This window comes from Cervus elaphus, chromosome 3 (genome assembly GCF_910594005.1).
Source record: "Cervus elaphus chromosome 3, mCerEla1.1, whole genome shotgun sequence".
Taxonomy (NCBI): Eukaryota; Metazoa; Chordata; class Mammalia; order Artiodactyla; family Cervidae; genus Cervus; species Cervus elaphus.
Genome location: NC_057817.1, coordinates 41,998,965 through 42,022,841, shown reverse-complemented (window position 1 = coordinate 42,022,841; position 23,877 = coordinate 41,998,965). Strand labels below are relative to the sequence as shown.

The window sequence follows — 23,877 nt, the reverse complement described above, 5'->3', positions numbered from 1 at the left end:
TAGAACTGACCCCTAAGGTAGGTATTACATAAATTTTACAAATTTATCAATATAAAAGATTGGACAGCACTAATAGAACAATTTTAAACTTGTTCTTCAGCAAGGCTTAAAGCGGATTTATCATAAACAAATATGTTCTCGAGAAAACAATAGTATCAAGGTATTTTCCCCTAACACTGCTACCATACACATTTAGGATGAAAATGTCTGTTGTTCTATCTTTCCCAGTAAAATATCCAAGGTAATAAAACCCTCAAATTAGACCTGTCTCCTTTTGTAAGTGATTTCTTCAATCTCACCCAACATTTATACAATTTAAAACTTGTGCTTTGAGTAAATATGAGATGATACAAATAAGGGTCATTTTTTGGCTTTAACAAAGTCCTATGCACACCTGTATGTGCACACACATTCTCTTTACTGGGCTTCCCTGGTGGCTCAGTGGTAAAGAACCAGCCTGCCCATTCAGGAGATGTGGATTCGATCCCTGAGTCAGGAAGATCCCCTGGAGAAGGAAATGGGAACCCACTCCAGTATTCCTGCCTGGGAAATCCCATGGACAGAGGAGCCTGACAGGCTACAGTCCCTGGGATCACAAAAGAGTCAGATAAGACAGCAACTCAACAACATTTGCTACATAAATCAAACTGATACTTGATGCTACCATACACATATCCATCCAACTTGTCTCATTTCATCTTACAATTCCAAATATCAGTTAAGACTTTCAATTTATTAATAGCGAAATTAAAAAGCTCAGTAATACACAGATATACATATTAATGTGTATCACATATACTTAAAGGTATTTAATCTTTTAACACACCATCTTACATAGTTGAAGAGAAAGCTGAAGAGGCAGGAAGGAACTGTGGAGGGAAAAGGGAGGGAAAAGGGAGGGAAGGACCTAAGATTTGCTCCTTCTTGAATTTTCCTGAAGTAAAAAAAAAACACAATGAAGCAGAATGTTTAATAAAATGAACAACCAGGCAAAACATTTTCTACTGGCTTCATCAGCATCACCTAATAGTTTAAATAAATTCACACAGTATCTACTAATTCATCGAAATACTTGGTACCTTATAAACATAGAAGTCATCTATATTCCACAGTACCCTTATTTTTCCTGCTATTTTGACTGACAGATGTCCCTTTCCCTTCAGTTATAAATTTTAAATTACATTACAGTTTTTGGAAGGATGATTTTATAAAAGAAACAAAACAAGGGAAGTAGAAACTTTATTTTCCCCAAAGGAAGTGTACTTTACATTAGTAAATTCTATTACTCAACTAGAAAGGAAGTAACAATTTTCACTTTATGAAACGATACGACTCCTGATACACATGCAAATGCTCTTTTTCAGGTCCAAAAATACCAAGCAAAAGGGAAGAGTTGAGCAATATATAAACGAATAGAGAGAGAGTTATTATTTCAAAGAAAATAAAACTAATTTTAGTTTGAGTTACAATTATTTTTCTGGGAAGCAGAGACTCTGCCAAGTTTCCAAAAAAGCCACCGTAATTTCAGATGGTCTTGCTGATAGCCCAGGCTGTCACTCCAGCTTACGTGGGCATTGGGGAGTGAGAGGGAGAAAATGCTATAAATCTGATTCAGGAAAGCTCACCCAACAGTTTTAAAAACCTGCCCCCTCCCTCAATATGCTCCCTCCCAACAAGTTAAAAAAAATAATAATATAGGAAGCGTGATGAGTTCAAATACCCACGGTTTCGGCTGACGATCACTCACTTCTCAAAAAGTGATGGTGACGTGCTGCTGGTCCCTCGAAGCGCGCGCGCAAGCACCGGAGGTTTCGGGGTCTGAAGGAAGAAAACTGAACAGCGATCAGATGAGATTCAGGAAGCAGAAGAAGGGAGGGCCGGTACGAGGCGGACTACGGGGGGTGGGGGGGGGGGCGGGGAACGCAGGGCGGAACACAAACACAAACACGTTTCGAGTCCCGGGGAGGGCGGACCGACGCCACCTCACCATTCCCCGCCCCTGGACCCCGCGGTCCTCCCCGGACCTAGGGCCCGTGGCCCGCGCGAAGCAAACTGGACCCAGGGGAGCCTAGCAGCAGCAGAGTTCCTACTCACTGTAACGGCTGCGGAGTAGCTACGAGCCTCCCGGTGAGTTGGTGAGAGAGAAGGTGGGGGCCGCGAGGAGGAAAGCGAGGGGGGGAAGCGCCCCTCCGAGTCCCCTCTCCAACGCGCGAGAAGCAGTCTAACCACCCCCAACTCTGTCCGGTCCGCAATCGCCGCTCCCACCTTCCGCCGCCGCCTGGAGGGAAGTCGGAACGGCGGGGGTCACGGCGGGGGTCAGAGGGTAAAGGTCTTGCTCCCAGCAGCCTCCGCGGTGGATACGTCGCCATCTTGGATCCGCGGGACAAGAAAATTCATGCGGTGAGTTTTTGGCAAATTTTCGGAAGTCTGGCAGCGGGGCGCGCGACGGGAGCGGCGGATTCGGGGCCCTCGCAAGGCGGGGGAATGCCTCGGGGCCGGGCCGGTCGCGCCCGGGGTCCGCGGGCAGCGTCCCGGCCCGCCGCTTCCCGTTGCTTTTGTCTCGGCTCCAATCGAGAGAGGGAGAGCGGAGCGGGCGGGGAAGGGGGGGTGGTGGCGGTGGAGGGAGGGAGGGGGTGTGTATGGGGAGGGTGGTGGACGGGACGTAAAGCGTCGCTGTAGTCGGGTAGCTGCAGCGGCAGTTCTGGATCCTAGGCCCGGTCCCTTCGGCTGGCGCTGGGGCTTCCCCCAGACTCCTCTCCCCCGGGCTCCCGCCAGCACGGAGAAATCTCCGCCGCGCTGCTTCTTGGGGAAGAAGAGAAGGCGACAGCGGCGGTGGCCAAGGACCCCGGGCCCGCTTTAGACGGCGCTGCCGCCTTCCCAGCAGTTGCCCCGGTCTTTGGCAGTTCACATTCTCTCAATACACGTCCATCACCTACAACTTGTGTGTGTTTCTGTCTATGTATATGTGAAAGATGGGGGACCCTGGACTGGCTAACGGGTCTCAGGAGCTGCCAGGCCCTGGGGTACCGAAGGCTGTGGATGGTGGAAGGAGGAGTGCAACTGTGATGCTTCCTCTGCTTCCGCACCCGGAGGGTGAAGCTTCCGTAGTCTGGTAGTGACTGAGTCCGGAGAGTCCTGGGGCGGCGGAGGAACCCGAAACGCCTCGGTCTGTGAAGTTGCTAGCCCTAGGTTTCTACTTCCGCCGGGGCCTCTCCACCTTTTGCTGTCTTCAGTCTAACTGAAAAGTTTCACGGAAGAAGTGAGTAGGGTTAAAACTTAGTTCTTAGTTCAGGCTCTGGTCCTTTTAGGAGAGAAAGCCTCTAACTCTTGGTAACTGTGGTTCTTAGCGAATATGAGTTTTTTGTTGTTGTTGTTTTTAATGAGAACATTTCCAAGGTCTTAGAATTTGCATTTATTCCAGGCCCTGTGGGTACGATATTACAACCATAAAAGTCTTACACACGGGTGCCACCCTCTTGAAAGGAACCTAAGCATCAACTCCCTTAGAATCCGAGCAGATGCCTTCAGTTTTTAACATCCAGAAGACCGACTGCAATACCTTTTGTTTCATAAAACTCTTGGTCAGAGAATCCTACTCCTTTCTTAACCTTCTGGTCGTTTTCTAATCATTAAATACTTTGATAGCAACCCTTAGATTCTTGGTGAAATGGTAGGAAGTACTTAGAATCTGTCACGAGGGAGGCCTTGCTTGAATTTGGAGTTCAAAGCTGAACAAATTTTCTGTCATGCTTGATACTAGGAATTTCTAGACCTCTGGAATCGTAAGTGCAACTTTATTTGCCCCTTAAAACTACTTAAGTGGAAGTAATAAATATGGAGGCAGGAGGTAGAAATTTGTAAATATTTGTTTACATACTGGGTTTGTGTTGTTTGGAAATACTTAGTATATTTGACAAGTTATTTCTCAAACGTGTTACCGGTGAACACGTCTGTCTTGCAACTGTGGAAGATAACTTTATCCTCAGTGTAAGGAGTTGGTTAAGAATCGCAGTGGTCTGAAATGACTAAATTCAGACAGTTTGATGTGTACATTCAGATCTCTCTTCCTGAAATACTTCTTAGTGGATCAAGATCTTTAGTTAACTTTGTATGTTGAGCATCTCTTCAGTTTGTAGTTCTTGTGTAATATTAACCCTAAAGGAAAAATACAAGATACATGTGAAAAGATGACAACTTGTGCCCCACTTGTTTCCTGACTTTGTAAGATCCTCATTTAATTTTAAAAAGGTTCTTTGCTCTCATTTTTTCCCCCGCTTGAGGGCTTGAAGTGCAGTGACTTCTGTGATTACTTTGTATTTTTGATAGAAATTGAGAAACTCACATTTTGGCTTCTTGATTAATGCTGCATCAGTAAAAATAATGTGAGCATAGTTTTTTGGCAGAACCCTTTTATTATAAGTATACTGTATAAAGATATCTGTAACCTAATCTGATACTTTTGGGGAATTAGAATTGCTTATATATTTAACCAACCAACAGATACAACCTTTTAAAGACTTTTAGTTTCTGTAATACTTTAGTTTTAAAGTAAATTTATGTGGCAGGAAGATGAGGGCATAATGCATGAGTGATTTATGTTCCCTTCCATTTCGAACTACGTGATCTTGAAGATAAACTTCAGAATGATATTCCTCCCCAAGAGAGCTAGTTACTTACGCTTTTACTTAGTAACTTCAGATAGTTAATTTACTCTTTGATTTCTCAGAGATACTTCACAGTTAGTTATAATCTGAAAATTCTTTGTTCAAAAGTAATTAAATACTTAGATTTATGAGTAGATTTTATTAGAAGTGCTTCTAACCCAATTGTTTTGGTTTTTAATCTCTTCAGTAGATACTGGTATTAAAAGTATCTGTATTTTGAAAGACCTTTGCAGAATCTTTTGCAGCTTCTGGAAAATTATAGGTTTACCTTTTCACTCACAAATATGCTTCATCAGATTTTCTAATAATGTGGGAAAATAAAAAATATGCTTCATGTTTACATATGAAATAAGACGTTACTAGATTGGTAAAAATAAGTAAACTTTTTTTTTTTGCTCTTTAAAAGCTGTGTTAAACAGTATTTTTTAATTGTCTTAACATTTTTAACTGTAGAAAGTTCATTCTATTATAATTACATATTTAAAAGCAAACTTTCCATGTACTTGCTTATTAGGCATTTGAGAACAACTTATGCAAATAGTGATACAATCTTAGGAAAAGATACTACTAAGATTTTATTTGTTACTTAGACTTGTAGTAGATGTTGTGACACAAAGAAGCAAAAGAAACCAAGGTACCAGGTAGGGCCGTTTTAGAGGCAAAGGTAAAACCGAGTTGCACTGTAATGTTGGAATAGAATCTCACACACTACTGATATCGTAGTATTGATAACAAAGGAATCATTCTGGATGATGATAGGTCTGATTGTTGTTCCTTAACTATGGATGATTTCTACCCCTAATGCTTAAAGGAGTAGATTTCCTTGTGACTTTTCTAGATTTTTTTGAATTATCTATACCAAAATTGGTGTCTATTTAGGAAGTCTACTTTTGAAAACATAGAACAGACTAATGAGTTGTAAAAATTATTATATAATTTTTACCTTGGTTTTTTTCATTGAACTTTTCTTTCTTTAATTTATATATATATATATATATATATTTTTTTTCTTCTTTGCTTTAGTTTTTCTGTTTGACATCCTTTTTTAAACTCTTAAAACTCCTTTTGTGACAAGTCTGATAGGGCTCATGCTGATATGGCTTATTTATTTATTTACTTTGTACTATTAGAAATGACCTGGAAAAAAGAATTCCTAGTGGTTTATTTTTTCTGATAGTTCTCTGAAATACAGATGATAATCTCTTGGTATTATTCCTTGGGGGTATGCTATACTGTGAATTAATAAAATGTCTTATAGTGTTTTGGTTTTTGGTAAGACCATATAGCTTATATAATCATGAGAGGCAAAATAAGTTATCTATGAAAAAAAAACAAAAAATTGTTTTCTGGATACACTTTAATGGTTTGTATGTATTTAGACTGGGGATCTAAGTCTGTTTAGATATAACTTGATATTTTGGACATATTTGCCACTTACCCTGAAGGTATCCCCCCTACCCTCACCACCCGGCTAACTCCCCCATGCTTTTTTTTTTTTGCTTTCATGCGTATGTTTTTATGTGGGGCTTGAATGGGATAGTGGTGGTGATATTTGTATCACTTCTCTGTTGTTTGACAAACTTTATTTTTCAGAACTACATAGTGCCACTTCCTTAATGAACCTATAGTGTTACTTTCTTAGTGAAATCTTCCTTGATTTCCCAAATTCTCCTGCTGTCCTGCTTTTATTCCTCAGATTTCTACTACTGAGTGTGTCACACTGTATTGTAATTTACTGTCCATCCCCACCATTCATAATAACCTCCCCTGGACTGTAAGCACCTGTGAGGCAGGGCTTTGTCTTACTTATATTTACATTTCTAGTGCCTTCCAAGTGTGTAATACTTGGTTATCAATAAACATGCAATAAACTGAACTGGTGCCAGATTGTCACTTGACACTTGGTGCTGTCATTGTGCCGTTTCCCAGTCCACACGTTGGAAGAAGATTGGAAAAAGGGATGGGGAAGAAGGGCATCCTGTATTCCTTTACTTCCTTGAATTGTTTCTTACAGTTTTGCTTTGTAATAACCTATGGGAAACTAGACAACAAGCTTCTAGGAGAAATGTGTGTGGAGTAAGAACAGGACTTAAAAAAGTTGCAGAATGTTTCTGGCGGTATCTAGGTCCACATTTCTTCCTGTATTGTATGATTAAGGTCAGTGCTTGAAGGAGATATTTTGTATTTACCCCATAATATATATTTACAGTTGCTTAACCATGAGATACTGTTAGATTTGGGCTTTTTGAAGTTAGATTCTATGTCCTCCCCTTTCTCCACCTTTTTACTCCTAATGCCTGGCCCAGTGCCTAGTACAAAGTAAGAGTTCTCTAGTTTTTGAATACCTTTCTCCTTATGAAAATTGGGTGAGATGATTTAATGTATTTTTATTGGCTGTCTAAATTTCAAAAAGCTCTAAAAACGGACTTTTTAAAAAAAGCAAACATGATGGCAAATTCCAACTGAAATTAGTAGCCTAATCATAGTCTATCTGTCTTAACCTGATTTTCCATTTTTATGTAGAAATATTAATGTAATTGATTGCAAGTGCTGCCTAGGCCACCCTGTGAGGTTTTAGGTCATACATGATATATATGCTGTCTTAACTTTCTAAAATCTGGCAAATTCCAATTCTGAGAAATATCTGGCCTTTAAGTGTTTGAATAAGAGATTGTGCACCAATTTTGTGTCCATTTTTTGAGCTATAGAAATCAAAACAGTAAATGACTTCCAGAATTGCATTTATTGAAGATGTTAACATTTGACTTAAGATCTTGAAATGTCTCATTTGCCTATGTATTTTTCATTGACTTTTTAGTGACAAAAAGCTATGAAAGATACAGAGAGAATTTGCTCTAGTACTTGGGACACCAATTTTTTCTGTGCTTTTACTGAATTGAAATGTCTTTCCTTATGTGAAAGTAGATGAGCATGCACACACAGTACGTATTTACTTTGCCAAGAAATGATAAGAGGAAAATTTGTGTTCTGACAGTTTAGGTAACAGTGAATAGATTTGCCTGTTTTCAAACATATTGATATATCATTTTTCATTTATATTTTTGGATGTTGAAACATAACCATTTTGTATCAACATCTGGACAAAATGTAATGACTGATCAAGTATTAATAATAATGTGTGTTTGGGAGAGGAACATTTGGTTTTGTGTCATATCTGGCAAGAATGTGTTTTTATATTAACTTTTTACATTATAGATTATGATACTATTCATACAAATTTTGTACTTAATTTTGTTTGTAAGAGTCTGTCATAGGTTGGTAAAATAATAATAATCACTAAGTTTGCCATGCTGTTCAAAGGACCTCATTCCTTTTGAGTTTGTTTTACTACTTAATATGTATGTTAAAAAAAAAATACTTGCTAATCGCAAAGCACTTTCATAATACACCACTATAATTTTATAGTGTCATTTTAATGTGTTAAAATAAGTTTAAACTTTTTAATAAGGTTAAATTTTAACATTAACTTAAAGATAGAACAGTCAATTTGTTTTGATTAGCATGAAAATTAGTAATTGGAAATTTTGAAGGCCGTTTTATCCTTTGATTGAACCTAGCATCTAATGTCTCTCTCACTAATTTAATGCTGCTCTATAGGGAAAATCCTGATTTATCAAATCAAGTAGGTGTAAGTAGAAGGTTTGTTTTTGTTTTTAACTGATCATCCTGAAGATTCAGGATCATTTAATATGGAAATTTGAAAGAGAAGTATAAGGAAATTTGTGTTTCAAGTGACTTTTTGGCAGAACACAGTAGCTGCTCACATTTTTTAAAAATGATAAACATATTCAAGAAGCACCAACACTTTTAGTAATAATCCTGTTATAATGAGAGTAAGTAATAATACTGTATCACAGACACCACGTTTTACAAGTTTACTTATTATTGCACAGTTATTTTTTGAGGAGATCATGTGTTGAACTTTGTCTTGATTTAGTAGTACACAAAATAGTGCTCTAAGGGTATTGTTTTTATAATTTTATGAGTGAGCATGTCTGGCCTTACGTTAGAAAAATTTCAGAGCCATAGAACCTTTCTAATCTATCCACATTTAAGAGAAATTGTACATATATTTATTGACGTGCCTGGCCAAACTTTGAGGTCTATAGCAAAACTATTTAACCTGACAGAATAGATTACAGTCACCAAATTTTAAATTTGATACTTGATGCACTTTTGTGTTCTGTATGTTTTGTATGTTTATGAGTCACACATCCTAAAATAGATACATATGTGTAGAATAGTTATACATAGTCCAGTGCTTCAGGAAATTTGACCTCTGATTATATTAAGATGTTTCAAGCATAGTTTGAAAACCTCTGAACTTGATGTAGAGTTACTTCCAACCTACAATTATATGTTTCTAAAAAATCAAGACTTTGTCTTCTCTCATAGAATTTGCTTGTTTTTGAGTAGACATTTTCAACTAAACCCTTTAATAATTTGAGTGTTTATTCTCTTCTACATGTTACAGTAAGTGCTGGGTATATATGATGGTGAACAGGACAAGTCTCTGCCTTCATCGAACTAACATCTTAGATGGGGAGACGTAGTACACAAACACAATTTCAGAGGATGGCAATTATGATGAGGAAGATAAAGGGGGGTACAGTTACAGCAATTGGTTATGGATGGAAGGAGGAGACTATTTTAAGTAAGTAGGGTAATGAGGGGAAGACCTCTCTGGTGGTAGCTTTTGAACAGAAAGTGAGAAAGGAGACAGCAATGCAAAAATCCGGGTAATGTTTTCCATGCAGAGAGAAGAGAAGACCCTGAGATGGAGTCAAGTTTTTCATGTTTGTTGAAAACAAGGAATTTCATCAGTAGTTACTTAGTGCTTTATGCATAAAGAGGGGCAAACTCAAAAGGGAAAAAGAGATAATTCAGACATAAATCTTTGTCTTCCAGCTGCTGAAAATGTTTTGACAGACCCAGTAGCTTATATTTTATGAAGAACTGTAGAGAGGAGGAATTACTCTTCATTTAAGAGGTCATGATAATGTTTTCTGGATCTGGTGGAATGAGGGGTATATCTGTATTAGTGGAAAATTATAAAGGAGAACAAACTTAAAACTTTGTGTTTGCATAGGATAATCAAAACATTTAAGAGATTCTGACTTTGCAGTATTTTGGTAGACTTTTCTTAGAAACTAATCAGTAATGATTTTCACGTTTACTTAGATTTCCTTGTTCAGTTCAATAAATATTACCATGTGCCATGAACTGTTAGAGGTGCAGTAAATTAATTCTTGAAGTTCAGTTTTTGTGGTGAATGCTGTGGATACATGCTAGAGTAGAACAGCCTTGTCTGAGGGAAGGATAGAGTTGGTTTCAGTTCAGTGATGTTTGAACTGGGTTCTGAAGGGTGATTTGGAGTTCAGTTAGGTGGGGGAGGGGGATACAGAATCAGCACTGCAGATATGAAAAGTCTGGAAGGATAGACTGGATTTAGAGAATGATAAAGTAATCTGTAGTACTTGATTGAATCTTGGGACCTCATGAGAAGTTGACTGAAGGAATGAATTTTCCATAGTGTGAGAGACTTTTTTTTTACATGATGAGGAATAATTAACCAGTTTTTTTAAACAATATGAGTGAAAATCAGATTTATACTTCAGGGAGAAATTTTAGATTCCACAGTTGATTTATAATTAAATTACAAACTTGATGTTTTAGTGTATTTCTGACATTTTTGAAGGATTTTTTTTCTTTGTTACATACAATGTATTCTGTATTTATATTGGCAGAATTTTTAAATTATTAACAACTTTGAAATTCTGTAGTTTGTTATTTTCCAGAGAACTTGTTTTATATATATAAACCAATGTCCATAATGTAAAGTTTTATGTTAATGAATGGAATGGGGTTTGTTATGTAAGTTTTAGGGCAGGCAGAGTTTGAATATTGTTATTTGATTCTGTTTGCAGGCATGAAATTTAACATTGCTTTAGTAAATTAGAATACCAAAAAAGTCTAAATTAGTGAAATGATCATTCTTAGAAACTTATACCTATATTGTATTTCTAGCAGTACCTATTTTGCAATGCTAATGTGTGTGTTTTTCAAAATACTGTACATAAGTTATGAATTTATTTTAGGTTGCTAACATTATTAATTCTGACATTTTAAAAAAGAGCCCAAATGAACTGTTTCTAAATAAAAAAGATTCCCTGAGAATGCAATTTGAGCAAATTATTACTTTGATAGGATGCATTATGTACCTTTTTATTTTTGTTTCCATAGCAGAAGTATGTTATTCTACGTGATGACCTGGAGCTGCCCAAGTTGCCTAATTGTTGTTGAGTTTTTGACTGAATAACATGGAACTGATTTTAACTATTTCCTATTAAAGAGAGTTATATTGTGCTGGAATTTTACATGATTGTTAACAGTCTCTGGTACTCACCAGCCTGAATTGGAGTCACCAGTTATGTTTTTAATTAGCTGTATGACTTATCCTTTCTAAACTTCAGGTTTCTCATTGGGAAAATGTGGATAGGTAAACTGTATTTACCTCATAAGGATATAACGAATAAAGGCTCTTGTGGGGTTTTTTGTTTGTTTTTTGGAGTGAGGTTGCAAGTTCAATATAAGCTTCTGAAGCAAATGAGAATTAGCCACAATTTATTTCAGAGTGCACTATGCTCTTTTTGTGTTGAATTCATAAATGTAAACTAGAAGAGTGCGGTTTTGTTCTTACATGTTTTTCCTACCAAAAATTTTGTTTAGATGATATTGTGTTAGTAACATAGATCCATCTTAGCATTTCTCTGTCTGAAGCATTTGGCACGGTGCCTGGCACATAATAGTTATTTAGTAATTTCTTTTGCTAAATGGGATAAGTCTAACAGGAAGAGCACTGACTTAGGACTTATACTGTGTCTATCACTTAGGACTTGAATTATGTCAGGTTATCTATAACAAGTTTCTTCTCTGTGCTTCAGTTTTCATCTCCTTAAAATGAATAAAATGTCTTCTTTTAGACTTATTTAGAAGGTTAAATGGAGAGGGAAATGTCACACCACTCTAGTATTCTTGCCTAGAGAATCCCAGGGACAGAGGAACCCGTGGGCTTCTGTCCATAGGGTCGCACAGAGTCGAACGTGACCGAAGTGACTTAGCATGTATGCATGCATTGGAGAAGGAAATGGCAACCCACTCCAGTGTTCTTGCCTGGAGAATCCCAGGGACAGGGGAGCCCGGTGGGCTGCCGTCTCTGGGGTCGCACAGGGTCGGACACGACTGAAGCGGCTTAGCAGCAGCGGCAGCAGGTTAAATACAGTGCGAAACACCTGACAATAGGTTCTTAGCAGTGTTGGTTCCTATGTCAGAAATCTGGAGGAGGTTCAGAAGAAATACTTAGCATGGCACCTACCATTTACTTTTTAGAAGCTGAGAAAGGTTTGAGTATGTGCCCATCTTTAATGGAGGGATAATATGTTATTTTCAACAGACTACAACACTTGGATTCTGAAGATGGATTCTTTCTGGGTTCCTTGAATTTGTTAGCTATGTGCCTGCGCAGATTAGTATTGGATAACCAACTTTTTAGTCACTTACCTCCTCATGTTGCTGATGAGAACTGAGATGTTAAAAGCAAAAATGTCTGGCTAACTATAAAGCATGTGAAAGTATAAAGTCCAGATTAATAGTGGTGGTGATGAAACTAGTTTCTTAAGTCGTGTGGTTCAGTCACTCATTCATTCACTTCTTTTACCTTGTGGTACTTTGGTATTCATGTGGTTTGTCCTTTATTTAATTAAATATTAGGCTATTGGACTGGGGAGTTGGGAGAGTGGGGGAAAAAAAATGATTCTGCTGTGTTTCAGAGTAGGCCAGTTAATACTTGGATATTTTTTGCATGCTGAATTCCTAATACTTTCTGTGTGTACATATGTATGACAGGAAGTGTACCTTTCTCATCATTCCCTCTTCATTAAGGATGAAAGATTTTGAATTAGAATATTTTTCCCCTAGGTTTGGTAACCTGTGTGTTTTCTCCTTATCATTGTTAGCCAAACATATTTTTGTGAACATCATGCTTTTTTTTCCTATAAATGAAATTCATTTGTAATTTATAATTAAGAGCATTAAGAAGTCAGTGCAGTAGTTTGAAACTGTTGTATAGTCTCTACGTTATGTAATGTGTATGAGTAATTTTAAAGATCTGTTGGGTACTTAGTGTTTGGAAGCATTAAAATAAATACCATATAAGGAAAGTGAATAGTACTAAGTAGCTGCAGTAGCGAAGTAAGGAAAGTGAATCACAGAGTGATGAAGCTGGAAGATGATTGTGTATTGAAGGGGAATATTGTTTGTTGTTTCCACTCACCGTGTTTGTATGTGTGTGTTAAAAAGCGCTCCAATTTGTTTTTGCGTTTACTCCCTATTATTAAAGTAACACAAGTGAGTGTGAAAATTTTAGAAAATCTGGAGAAGTATATAAAAAAAGAAAAACCATCCAGAGACAATAACTCTTCCCATTTTTGTTAAAGGGAAATTGGGCTATTCTTACTGATTTGTAATTTCTTTTTAAAAATTTTATATAATAAATATTTTCCACTGTCTAATATTTATTCAAGATGTGATTAAGAGATAGTTTCAGTAAATAATTATTACACAAATATGAAACAAAGTTGTGTGTTCAATCACTATGTTTTGTCTGACTCTTTGCAGCCCCATAGACTGCAGCATGCCGGGCTTCCCTGTCCATTACTATCTCCTGGAGCTTGCTCAAATTCATGTCCGTTGAGTTGATGATCCCATCCAACCATCTCATCCTCTGTCACCCTTTTCTCCTCCTGCCTTCAGTCTTTCTCAGCATCAGGGTCTTTTTCAGTGAGTCAGCTGTTCTTATCAGATGGCCAAAATATTTGAGCTTCATCAGTCCTTCCAATGAATACTCGGGGTTTTGTTCCTTTAGGATTGACTGGTTTGATCTCTTTGCTGTCCAAGGGACTCTCAAGAGTCTTCTCCAGCACCAGAGTTCAAAAACATCAATTCTTGGCCTCTCAGCCTTCTTTATGGTCCAGCTCTCACATCTATACATGACTACTGGAAAAACCATATCTTTGACTAGACAGACTTGTTGGCAAAGTGATGCCTTTGCTTTTCAATATGTTGTCTAGGTTTGTCATAGCTTTCCTTCCAAGGAGCAAGTGTCTTTTAATTGTGTGGCTGCAGTCACCATCCACAGTGATTTTGGAACCTAAGAAAGTGAAATCTTCCACTATGTCCACTTTTTCCTCAACTATTTGCTGTGAAGTGATGGGATCAGATGCCATGATCTTAATTTTTTGAATGTTGAGTTTTAAGCCAGCTTTTTCACTTTCCTCTTTCACCTTCATCAAGAGGCTCTTTAGTTGCCCTTCATTTTCTGTCATTAAAGTGGTATGATCTACATATCTGAGGTTGTTGATATTTCTTCTGGCAAATAAAAGTTGTTGATATTTCTCACAGAAATAAAGTTAGCAAACATATAATGGTACTTTGCATACCCTCCACTAGCAAACCACCTGTTATTTTCAAATTTATCCATGGATATCAAATCAAAGCCTATAACATGTTGTTCAGTCGCTCAGTCATGTCTGACTCTCTGTGACCCCATGGACTGCAGCAGGCTTCCCCGTCCTTCACCATCTCCGAGAGTTTGCTCAGAATCATGTCCATCGAGTCGGTGATGCCATCCAACTATCTCCTCTTCTGTTGCTCCCTTCTCCTCCTGCCCTCAATCTTTCCCAGCATCAGAGTCTTTTATGATGGGTCAGCTCTTCTTATCAGGTGGCCAAGGTATTGGAGCTTTGGACTATCTGTATGGGATGCATATTTAAATTGCCTGGTCATGGAAGTCCTCCCTTAGAAGGTGATGTGAGTGGAGGAGCAATCTTGTGCATGTTCAAGAGAAAGGGGTTCCAGGTAGGGACAAAAACAGGAGCAGATGCCCTGGGAGAGGGTGTTTTATGATTTGATGTCTTACGATTGAAAAATTGCAAGAGGTGTATGTGACTGGGGTGTGGTGGGAAAGGAGAAAGGTAGACAGATGGAGAAAAGGTAGATGGATGACTTATTTAAAGGTAAGTCAGGGAAGATTTTGTAAAGCCATCAAAAGTTCTTTGGCTTTTACTTTCCGTACAATGATCTTATCTGTACTCTTCACAATTATTACATATACAAAATTAGTTGAATACTTCTCATTTTATAGTTGGTTAAATAAAGGTTCTATAAGACAACCTACAATCCACTTCTCCAAGTTCATATACCTAATGAGTAGCAGAACTAAGATTAAAAACTTTGGGGTTTTTTTTGTTGGGTTTTTTTTATTTCAAAGCTTACTACTTTTTCATTACACTGTTATTCTTCCTCTACCATATTTGTAGAGACATTCACTTTTTTGCCGCCTCAAACCAGTATCCATAGTGTGGATTGAGTGTTGAGTGTTTATGCATCTGTATGTGACTGAAAGAAAAAAAGAACAACAAATCTCAGAAAACATTTTCCTTACTGCAAGGTGCATTCAGATGTCTTCTATTATATATCATGTCTTTAAGCATGCTAGTTTTGATTCACTGAATTTATTTCATGGCCCACTGTTGGAGTACATAGTTTAAAATCACAGCACCATGTCTTTTTGGAATGCCAGAAGTTCATATTTCTCTGACTCGGAATTATGCTAAGAGTAGCTGCCATGTTTACTTAAGAAGCATTTGTTATATCTATAGAAAGTGAATAAGTGAAAGTATTAGTTGCTCAGTTGTGTCCAACTCTTTGAGACCCCATGGACTGTAGCCCATCAGGCTCATTTGTCTTTGGGATTCTCCAGGCAGGAATACTGGATTCTCCAGGAGATCTTCCTGACCCAGGAATCAAACCCCAATCCCCTGCATTGCAGGTAGATTCTTTAAAGTCTGAGCCACCGGGGAAGCAAGCCCTTTTATCTATAGAACTAGCTCTTAAATTGGGAAGCAAGATGTAATGCAGTTAGTAGAGTATAAAAATATATAAGTAACATTTGAAGGCTCATGTGTGATTTATATTCCTTGTAGAAAAACTATAACTTAGGAGACTTTAGTTGGCTGAAAATAAATCTTGTAGTAAGAGGACAGAACAGTTGACGACCAGGCAGCTAATGATGCTAGTTCTACTACAGCTAATTTCTGTCAAATGTTTATTGTACTAAGATTTTTTTAAAGCCTGTTAATTCACTGCCTAAACATTTTAGGAAGATTTAAAATGTGTATACATGTATCTCCTATTGCCCATTATACCCAGAGTTCATTATTCCAGGCAGTCTTCATTTGTAGCCACAGACAAACCACTAATCTGCTTTTTGTCCCTGTAGATTAGAATTGTTTTTAGAGATTTGAGCAAATGGAATTGTATAATATGCATTCTTTTTGTGTCTGACATCTTTTGCTCAGCATAACATTTTAATTTTTTCAGTGTTGCTTCATGTATCAATCACTCATTTCTTTTGGATAGTTTTCTGTTGTGCTAATAGGGCCTAAAAACATTGATTGGATTCATTGATTGAATGAATGGGTATTTAGTATAGTGAGTATCCCTTCCTCCACAATTTGCTACATTTCTTCTATCATGCTGCTGCTGCTGCTAAGTGGCGTCAGTCGTGTCCGACTCTATGCGACCCCATAGACAGCAGCCGACCAGGCTCCTCCGTCCCTGGGATTCTCCAGGCAAGAATACTGGAGTGGGTTGCCATTTCCTTCTCCATCTTCTATAATGAGGATGCTAAAATCTCTTCCAGATTGTGTGTATTGCTAGACTTAAATTTATGTGTAGATTATGTGAAGGTGTGATTTAATAGTGAAAAATGTACAGGGTTTAGAACTAAATGACTTTGACATGGAACCTTGTCCTTGTTCTCCCATCCTGTAAGTATAGGCAAGTTACATAACCTTTCTGAAGTTCAGTTTCCTTTTTTTCTAAAGTGGATGTAATTATATTTGAATATTGCTGTAGTATTTAGGGTGTTATATATAAACACTGTATGTAGACTCTTGTAAAAATGGTAGTGTGATTCAAGTGATGATTCTTGGGTGGTGATGTCTAACATCTGCTTTTTATCTACTAACAATTGTGCCTACCCATAGAGTTGCAGTTTTGTGTTTTTTATTAGTCTTCATTAGTGGCTTCAAGAAGCACATGTTTATGCTTGCAAAAAGTTTCATATAGTGAAAGTGATTAAAGTCTTGATTAGTTTACTTTAGGTTACAAAATTGTAGATTTCTCCTAATTAAAGTTGTAATAAAAATGACAATTTGTAAAACTTTTTTTAACAGCTTGGAAAGCTTAGTAAAATATAAGGAAGGGGGAAAAAACCGATAAGATCAACTCTTCCTTATTGTGGATAATTTTTTCAAAGAGTAATATGTTCTTGGGGAGTAAGCAGTCAGGAAACTAGTATTTTTTTAGTCATGTTCTGTAGTAAGTGCTTTTCACACACAGTTTATTCATGCAGCAAAGTTTAATTAATGCCTACTAGGTACCAGATACTTTTCTAAGACATAATTCACTTTGTGGATTATTAATTTTTAATTCCCCTATATGTTTGTTGAATGCAATAATATTTTTATTTGGCCTTGAAACTGAGGAGTTAATGTGGCTTTTAGCAAATTAAATCAGTAGTGTGTATTTGTGGCCAAAGATAATTTTAAATTTACCTAAATAATTAAAAGGCTAATAAAACTTATATTTTGACCATAAACAATGATTATGCTTGTATCAAATTAGGCTTGATCTTTGGAAAGAAAAAAGTAAAATGGTAGAGGAATAATAGTAAATTTTGCTGATTGTATATAGTATATAGAAACTTTGGAATAAGGATGCCAAATTTTGAAGGACATCTTTTGGTGGTTTTTTTTTTTTTTTTTTACTACAAAATTTTAGTTTGCCAATATGTCACATTTTTTAAAAACAATTTTTACAGAGTAAGTCTAGTTGATTTATTGTCTTGATATTGTTTAAACCAAATATTGATAACTTTTTAACTGTACAATCAATAGGAGAAAAGATGTTCGATGAAAGCAAAGCAGGATGTTCATTCTGAAAACGTGTAATGTAGAAGAAAGAAGTAATAGAACAGGTACAGAGTGGAAATTAAGTGGGCATACACATGATGATGAAAGTGGGACAGATACTAAATTGTGCCTTTGAAGACAGGAAAAAAATGAGTTAAGATCCTTAAAAACTAGTATTAGTTTTTAGGCATTAAGGTACACTAGAAACATTTTCATTTAGGCTTGTGGTTCTTAATGCAGAGTGCTTTATACCCCATGGGGTCAATGAAGATAGGAGTGTGTTATTTTACTTCATTGTTTAAAAAATCAAACCTAATTAAAATCAGTCTTCTTGAGTTCTCGTAAACAGCATACCAGTTTATGATAGTAGTGATCATTTCTGTAGATTAAAATACCTTGGTTAGTTACATGTATTTATTAAAGAGAGAAAAGCTATTTTATTTAATCAGATGAGAAATAGAAAATATTTTTGAGTCCTTATTGAATTGGTGAGTGTTTTTATACACATACACCCTCATCCTTTGAATGACTTTATCAGTTGTAATCTCAAAAAGTAATTCCTGATTACTTTTATCCAGTTTACCTTTTGCAATATTATAATACTCTCTATTTGGCTTAACATTTGTCAGTATCAAAAATCATTTCTGGGGACTTCCCTGATGGTCCAGTGGCTAAGACTCTGCCCTCCCAATGCCGGGGGCCCAGGTTCCATCCCTGATCTGGTAACTAGATCCCATATGCTGCAACTAAGAGTTCACATGTCGCAACTGAAAAACCTGAATGCTGCAACAAAGATTGAAGATCCTGCAATGCCTCAACTATAAGACCAGGTGCAGCCAAATAATTTAATATTAAAAAAGTAATTTCTGTTCATTATTTGTTAGCTAGAAGAAAATTCTATGAGAGCAGATATCTCCCTGCTTCATTTCTACTTAGTATCTTGACTGTATTTCTAGCACCTGGAGCAGTGTTACATTTTGCCAGCAATGTGTAAGGGATCCAGTTTTTCCATTTCTTCGCCAGTACTTGTCTGTTTGTGTGAATATAGCTATTCTTGTGTGTTTGAGCTCATTGTGGTTCTTATTTGGATTTTCCTAATGACTGATGGAAATCTATTTCTCTTAATTAAAAAAATCCTTTGGGGATTTTGATTGGCATTGTATTTAATTGATCTGTTGATCAATTAGGAGAGAGTTGACATCTTAATTATACTGCCTTCCCATCCTTAGACATAGTATCTTTGATTTATCTCATAAAAGTTTTGTTGCTTTCAGTATATAGAATTTGCACTTTTTGTTAAATTTATAACTATTTTATATTTATACCTGAATGTCTAATTTTGGGGAAACTATTTGGAGCTATAATATACTATCTACTGGGAAGACCCCCTGGAGAAGGAAATGGCTACCCATTCCAGTATTCTTGCCTGGAGAATCCCATGGACAAAGGAGCCTGGTGGGCTACAGTCCCAAAGAGTTGGATACAACTTGGCAACTAACACTTTCACTTCCATATAGAAATAGGATTTTGTTCATACTTTGATCATGCTTTTGACCTTGCAAAACTTACATAGTAGTTCTAGGAGCTTTTTTATAGATGGTTTAGCATATTTTGCTCAGGCAGTCCATGTCATCTATAGACAGGAAGATTTGTTTTTTCTATTTTTCCCATCTGTCTTGTTTGTTCTTTTCTTTTCTTTTTTTGCATTATTGCACTGGCTGGAACATCCTTGCCTGATTTTCAGTCTTAAAATGTGAACAGTTTCATAGAGTTACAATTCACTTATCATATTTTAACTCACCCATTTAAGATTGTGCAGTTCAGTGGTTTTTAGTATTTTCTTATATCTTTGTAACCACTGCCACAATTAATTTTAGAACATTTTTCTCACCTCAGAAGAACTCATACCCTTTAGTTGGCCCTTCCCGTTTCTTTCCAACCCCCACCTCCATCAACTTAGGCAGCCACAGATCTACTTCCTGTCTCTCTACATTTTCCTGTCCTATATGTTGCACGTAAATGGAATACATGATCGTCTGTGACTGGCTTCTTTCACTTGGCATAGTGTTTTCAAAGATCATACATGATGAAGTATTCACATCTTAATCCTTTTATTTCTGTGGGATATGTCACAGAATGGGTATATCCCGTTTTATCTATGCGTTATCAGTTGATGGACATTTTGATTGTTTCTGCTTTTTGACTATTATGAACTTGTGCAAGTTTTTATGTATGTATATATATTTCTCTTGGCTACATACATAGTAGAATTGTTTGGTCAAATGATGACTGTGTTTAACTTCTTGAATTGTCAGGCTATTATCCAAAGCTGCTGTACCATTATATATTTCCACCAGCAATATGTGAGGGTTTCAGTTTCTACAAATTCTGGCAAATGTTTGTTATTGTTTTGTGTTTTTATTGTTCTCATCCTCCTGTGTATGATCTAGATACTTCACTTAAAAATTATCCTGGTCGTTAATGACATCAAATTTTGTGTGTGTGTGTACATATTTGGCCACAAATATGTGTATGTTCTTTGGAAAAAATGTCTATTCAGATCCAGATCCTTTGTCTATTTTTAAATTAGTTTTAAACCAGTTTGTCTTGTTATTAACCAGTTGTAGCAGTTCTTTATTTTAGGTACAAATTCCTCACTAGGTATGTAATTTTTCTCCCATTCTCTGGGTTTTATTTTTACTTGTTAAGTGGTATAATTTTCATCAGAAAAGTTTTAAATTTTGATGAAATACAGCATGTTATCTTGTTCATTCTTTCATGTTGAGAACTTAAGGTCTTGAAGATTTATTCCTATGTTTTCTCAGAGTTTCAGCTCATATATTTATGTTTATGGGCCATGTGAGTACATTTTGTATGTAATATAAGAAAATGGGTCCAGCTTGATTCTTCTACACGTGGGTATTAAGTTGTCCCAGCACTATGTGTTGAAAAGACTATACTTTGCCCCATTGAATTATCTTGGCATCCCATCTAAAACAAAATGACTATAAAATGTGAGGGTTTTTCTAGACTAAATTCTTCTTTGTTGCTATATCTATCATTATGCCAGTATGTCTATTGCATTGTGAACTTTTCAAGTATGGAAGAATGAATCCTTCAACTTTGTTCTTTTTTCAAGATAATTGTTATTAGTCTGAGTCCATTGAATTTCCATGTGAATTTTTGAAGTAGTTTGTCATTTTCTTCAAAGAAGCCAGATTGTTTTGAGTTAGTAGATCAGTTTGGGGAGTATTGCCATCTTACTTGTTTTGTTACTGTAGTTGCCATTTACATAGTTGATCTTTAGGTTTTTTTGACAATATTTTGTAGTTTTCAGAAGATAAGTCTTGTAATTCTTTTGTTAAACTCATTACCAAGTAGTTCATTCTCTTTGATGCTTCATAAATGGAATTGTTTTCTTATTTTCAGATTAGAAATGCAGTTGATTTTTGCATATTTATTTTGTACTCTGCAAACTTGCTGAACTCATTTACTAAACTGTTATAAAATCTATTACAGAAAGTCTCCAACTTATGATTGTTTTGAGTTTTCAACTTTGCAATGGTACAAAAGCAATCAAGTAGAAACTGTATTTACAGTTTTGAACTTTGATCTTTTCCCAGGCTAGCAATATTTAGTAGGAAACTAGTGATGCTCAGCAGCAGCAACAGCAAACCAACAGCTCCCTGTCAGCCACTTGATCTTGAGGGGAAACAAGCAATACAGACATACCTTTTTTATTGTGCTTTGAAGATATTTTGTGTATTATAAATTGAAAGTTTGTTGCAACTCTGTGTTAAGTAAATATGTTGGTGCCAATTTTTCCAACATTTGTTCACTTTGTGTCTCTGTGTCAGACTTCAATAATTCTTACAATATTTTAAACTTTTTTATTGTTATCGTATTTGTTATGTGATCTGTTATCTGTGATTTTTTATGATACTGTTGCCAAAAGATTATGATTTATTGAAGCCTCTGATGGTTAGCATTTTTTAGCAATAAAATGTTAATTGAAATCAAAGTGATTTACAATGTTGTATTAATTTCAGGTGTACAGTGAAGTGACTCAGGGGTGTGGGTGTGTGTGTGGACATAAATTTGAGCACTCAGTGGACATGAATTTGAGCAAACTCCGGGAGATAGTGAAGGACATGGAAGCCTGGTGTGTTGCAGTCCCTGGGGTCGCAAAGAGTTGGATACGACTGAGTGACTGAACGACAGCTACATTTTCATTGAGTTGGTGATGCCATCCAACCATCTCATCCTTTATCACTCCCTTCTCTCGCCCTTAATCTTTCGCAGCATCACGGTCTTTTGGTCGTTTACAGTGAGTCGGCTCTTCGCATCAGGTGGTGAAGGTATTGGAGCTTCAGCTTCAGTGTTAGTCCTTCCGATAACTATTCAGGGTTGATTTCCTTTAGGATTGACTAGTTTGATCTTGCAGTTCAAGGGACTCTCAACAGTTCTCCAGTACCACAACTCAAAGGCATCAATTCTTGGGTGCTTAGCCTTCTTTATGGTCCATCTCTCACATCCGTACATGACTACTGGAAAAACCAGTAGTCTAGCTTCGACTAGATGGACCTTTGTTGGCAAAGTGACATCTCTGCCTTTTAATATGCTGTCTATGTTTGTCATGGCTTTTCTTGCAAGGAGCAAGAAAAGGAGCATCTTTTTATTTTGTGGCTGCAGTCACCATCCACAGTAGTTTTGGAGCCCAAGAGAATAAAACCTGCCACTGTTTCCACTTTTTCCCCATCTGTTTGCCATGAAGTGATGGAGTGGGCTGCCATGATCTTAGTTTTTCAGTGTTGAGTTTTAAGCCAGCTTTTTCACTCTCCTCCTTCACCTTCATCAGGAAGCTCAATAGTTACTCTTCCCTTTCTGCCATTAGAGTGGTGTCATCTGCATATCTGAGGCTGTTGCTGTTTCTCCCAGCAATCTTGATTCCAGCTTGTGCTTCATTCGGCCCGGCATACACTCTGCATATAAGTTAAATAAGAGGGTGACAGTGTACAGCCTTGACGTACTCCTTTCCCAATTTTGAACCAGTCCATTGTTTCATGTTCAGCTCTTCTAACTGTTGCTTCTTGACCTGCATACAGGTTTCTCAGAAGGCAGAAAAGGTGGTCTGGTATTCCCATCTCTTTAAGAATTTTCCACGGTTTGTTGTGATCCACATAGTCTAAAGCTTTAGTGTAATCAATAAAGCAGAAGTAGATGTTTTTCTGGAATTTCTTGCTTTCTCGCTGACCCAGTGAATGTTGGCAGTTTGATCTCTGGTTCTTCTGCCTTTTCTAAATCCAACTTGTGCATCTTGAAGGTTGTATGTGCGTGTGTATGTGTTTATATATATATATGTATGTATGTGTATATATCCACACACACACAAACCCCATATATATGTAAGTATATACACCACATCTTTATCCATTCTTCTGTTGATGGACATTTAGATTGTGTTATTTATATTTTTGCAGTCTGACACTGCCTTTTGACTGGATTCTTTGTTTACATTTAATATTGTTACTGATGTAAGATATAAAACCTGCCGTTTTGCTGTGTTTTCTGTATGTTTTTGTGTCTTGCCTGATGTTTTATTCCTCCTCTGCTGCTTTCTAATTTTACATCAGATGATGTTTTTCTGATATACCAGTTTAGATCCTCTGATGTTATTTTCACCATATCCTTTTGTATTACTGTCTTAGGAAGTTGCACTCAGGCTTACTGTATTCTTACTAGAATTTACTTCAGACACACTAGTTTAATTCTAGTGAGATATAGAAATTTTACTCCTATCCAGCTCTCTCCTCTCCCTTTTTGTGCTGTTATACATATCACAGTTAAATATTTTACAAACTCAATAGTATGTTGCTATTATTTCATATGTTTTCTTCTTATTCAAGAAACTGAGAGAAAGGTGAGCAAATATAGTCCCAGAATAAGGCTTATTTGTCATTTATCTTTATTTTCTTGAATTTGATTGGCTAATATTTTGTTGAGGATTTTTACTCTTTTTTTGAGGGATATCAGTCTTACAGGTTTTTTTTTTTTCTTACATTGTCTTTGGTTTTGATATCCATGTAATGGTAGTGTCATAAAAATGATAGGAAGTATTATTTCCTATCAGTTTTGTTCTCTATTTTTCTGGAAGACAT

The 23,877-nt window shown here is 36.7% G+C and overlaps 2 protein-coding genes across 3 annotated transcripts in view; one reads left to right on the top strand and one right to left on the bottom strand.

The window, feature by feature from the left end:
* Nucleotides 1-19,749, bottom strand: part of LOC122678924 (mediator of RNA polymerase II transcription subunit 15-like) — a 43,849-nt gene extending 24,100 nt beyond the window's left edge. The window contains exons 1-5 of the mRNA XM_043879086.1: nucleotides 19,666-19,749; nucleotides 2,997-3,234; nucleotides 2,266-2,913; nucleotides 1,748-1,832; nucleotides 827-934 (exon numbers count right to left, since the gene is read on the bottom strand). Coding sequence (XP_043735021.1) covers nucleotides 827-934; nucleotides 1,748-1,832; nucleotides 2,266-2,913; nucleotides 2,997-3,234; nucleotides 19,666-19,749 — 1,163 coding nt within the window. The remainder of the gene's footprint in view (nucleotides 1-826; nucleotides 935-1,747; nucleotides 1,833-2,265; nucleotides 2,914-2,996; nucleotides 3,235-19,665) is intronic.
* CNOT2 (CCR4-NOT transcription complex subunit 2) overlaps nucleotides 2,274-23,877 on the top strand; it is a 123,051-nt gene continuing 101,447 nt past the window's right edge. The window contains exon 1 of one of the 2 annotated variants that reach the window (XM_043887154.1): nucleotides 2,274-2,400. The gene's annotated coding sequence lies outside the window, so the exon portion shown is untranslated. The remainder of the gene's footprint in view (nucleotides 2,401-23,877) is intronic. The other variant, XM_043887189.1, reaches the window with a different exon arrangement.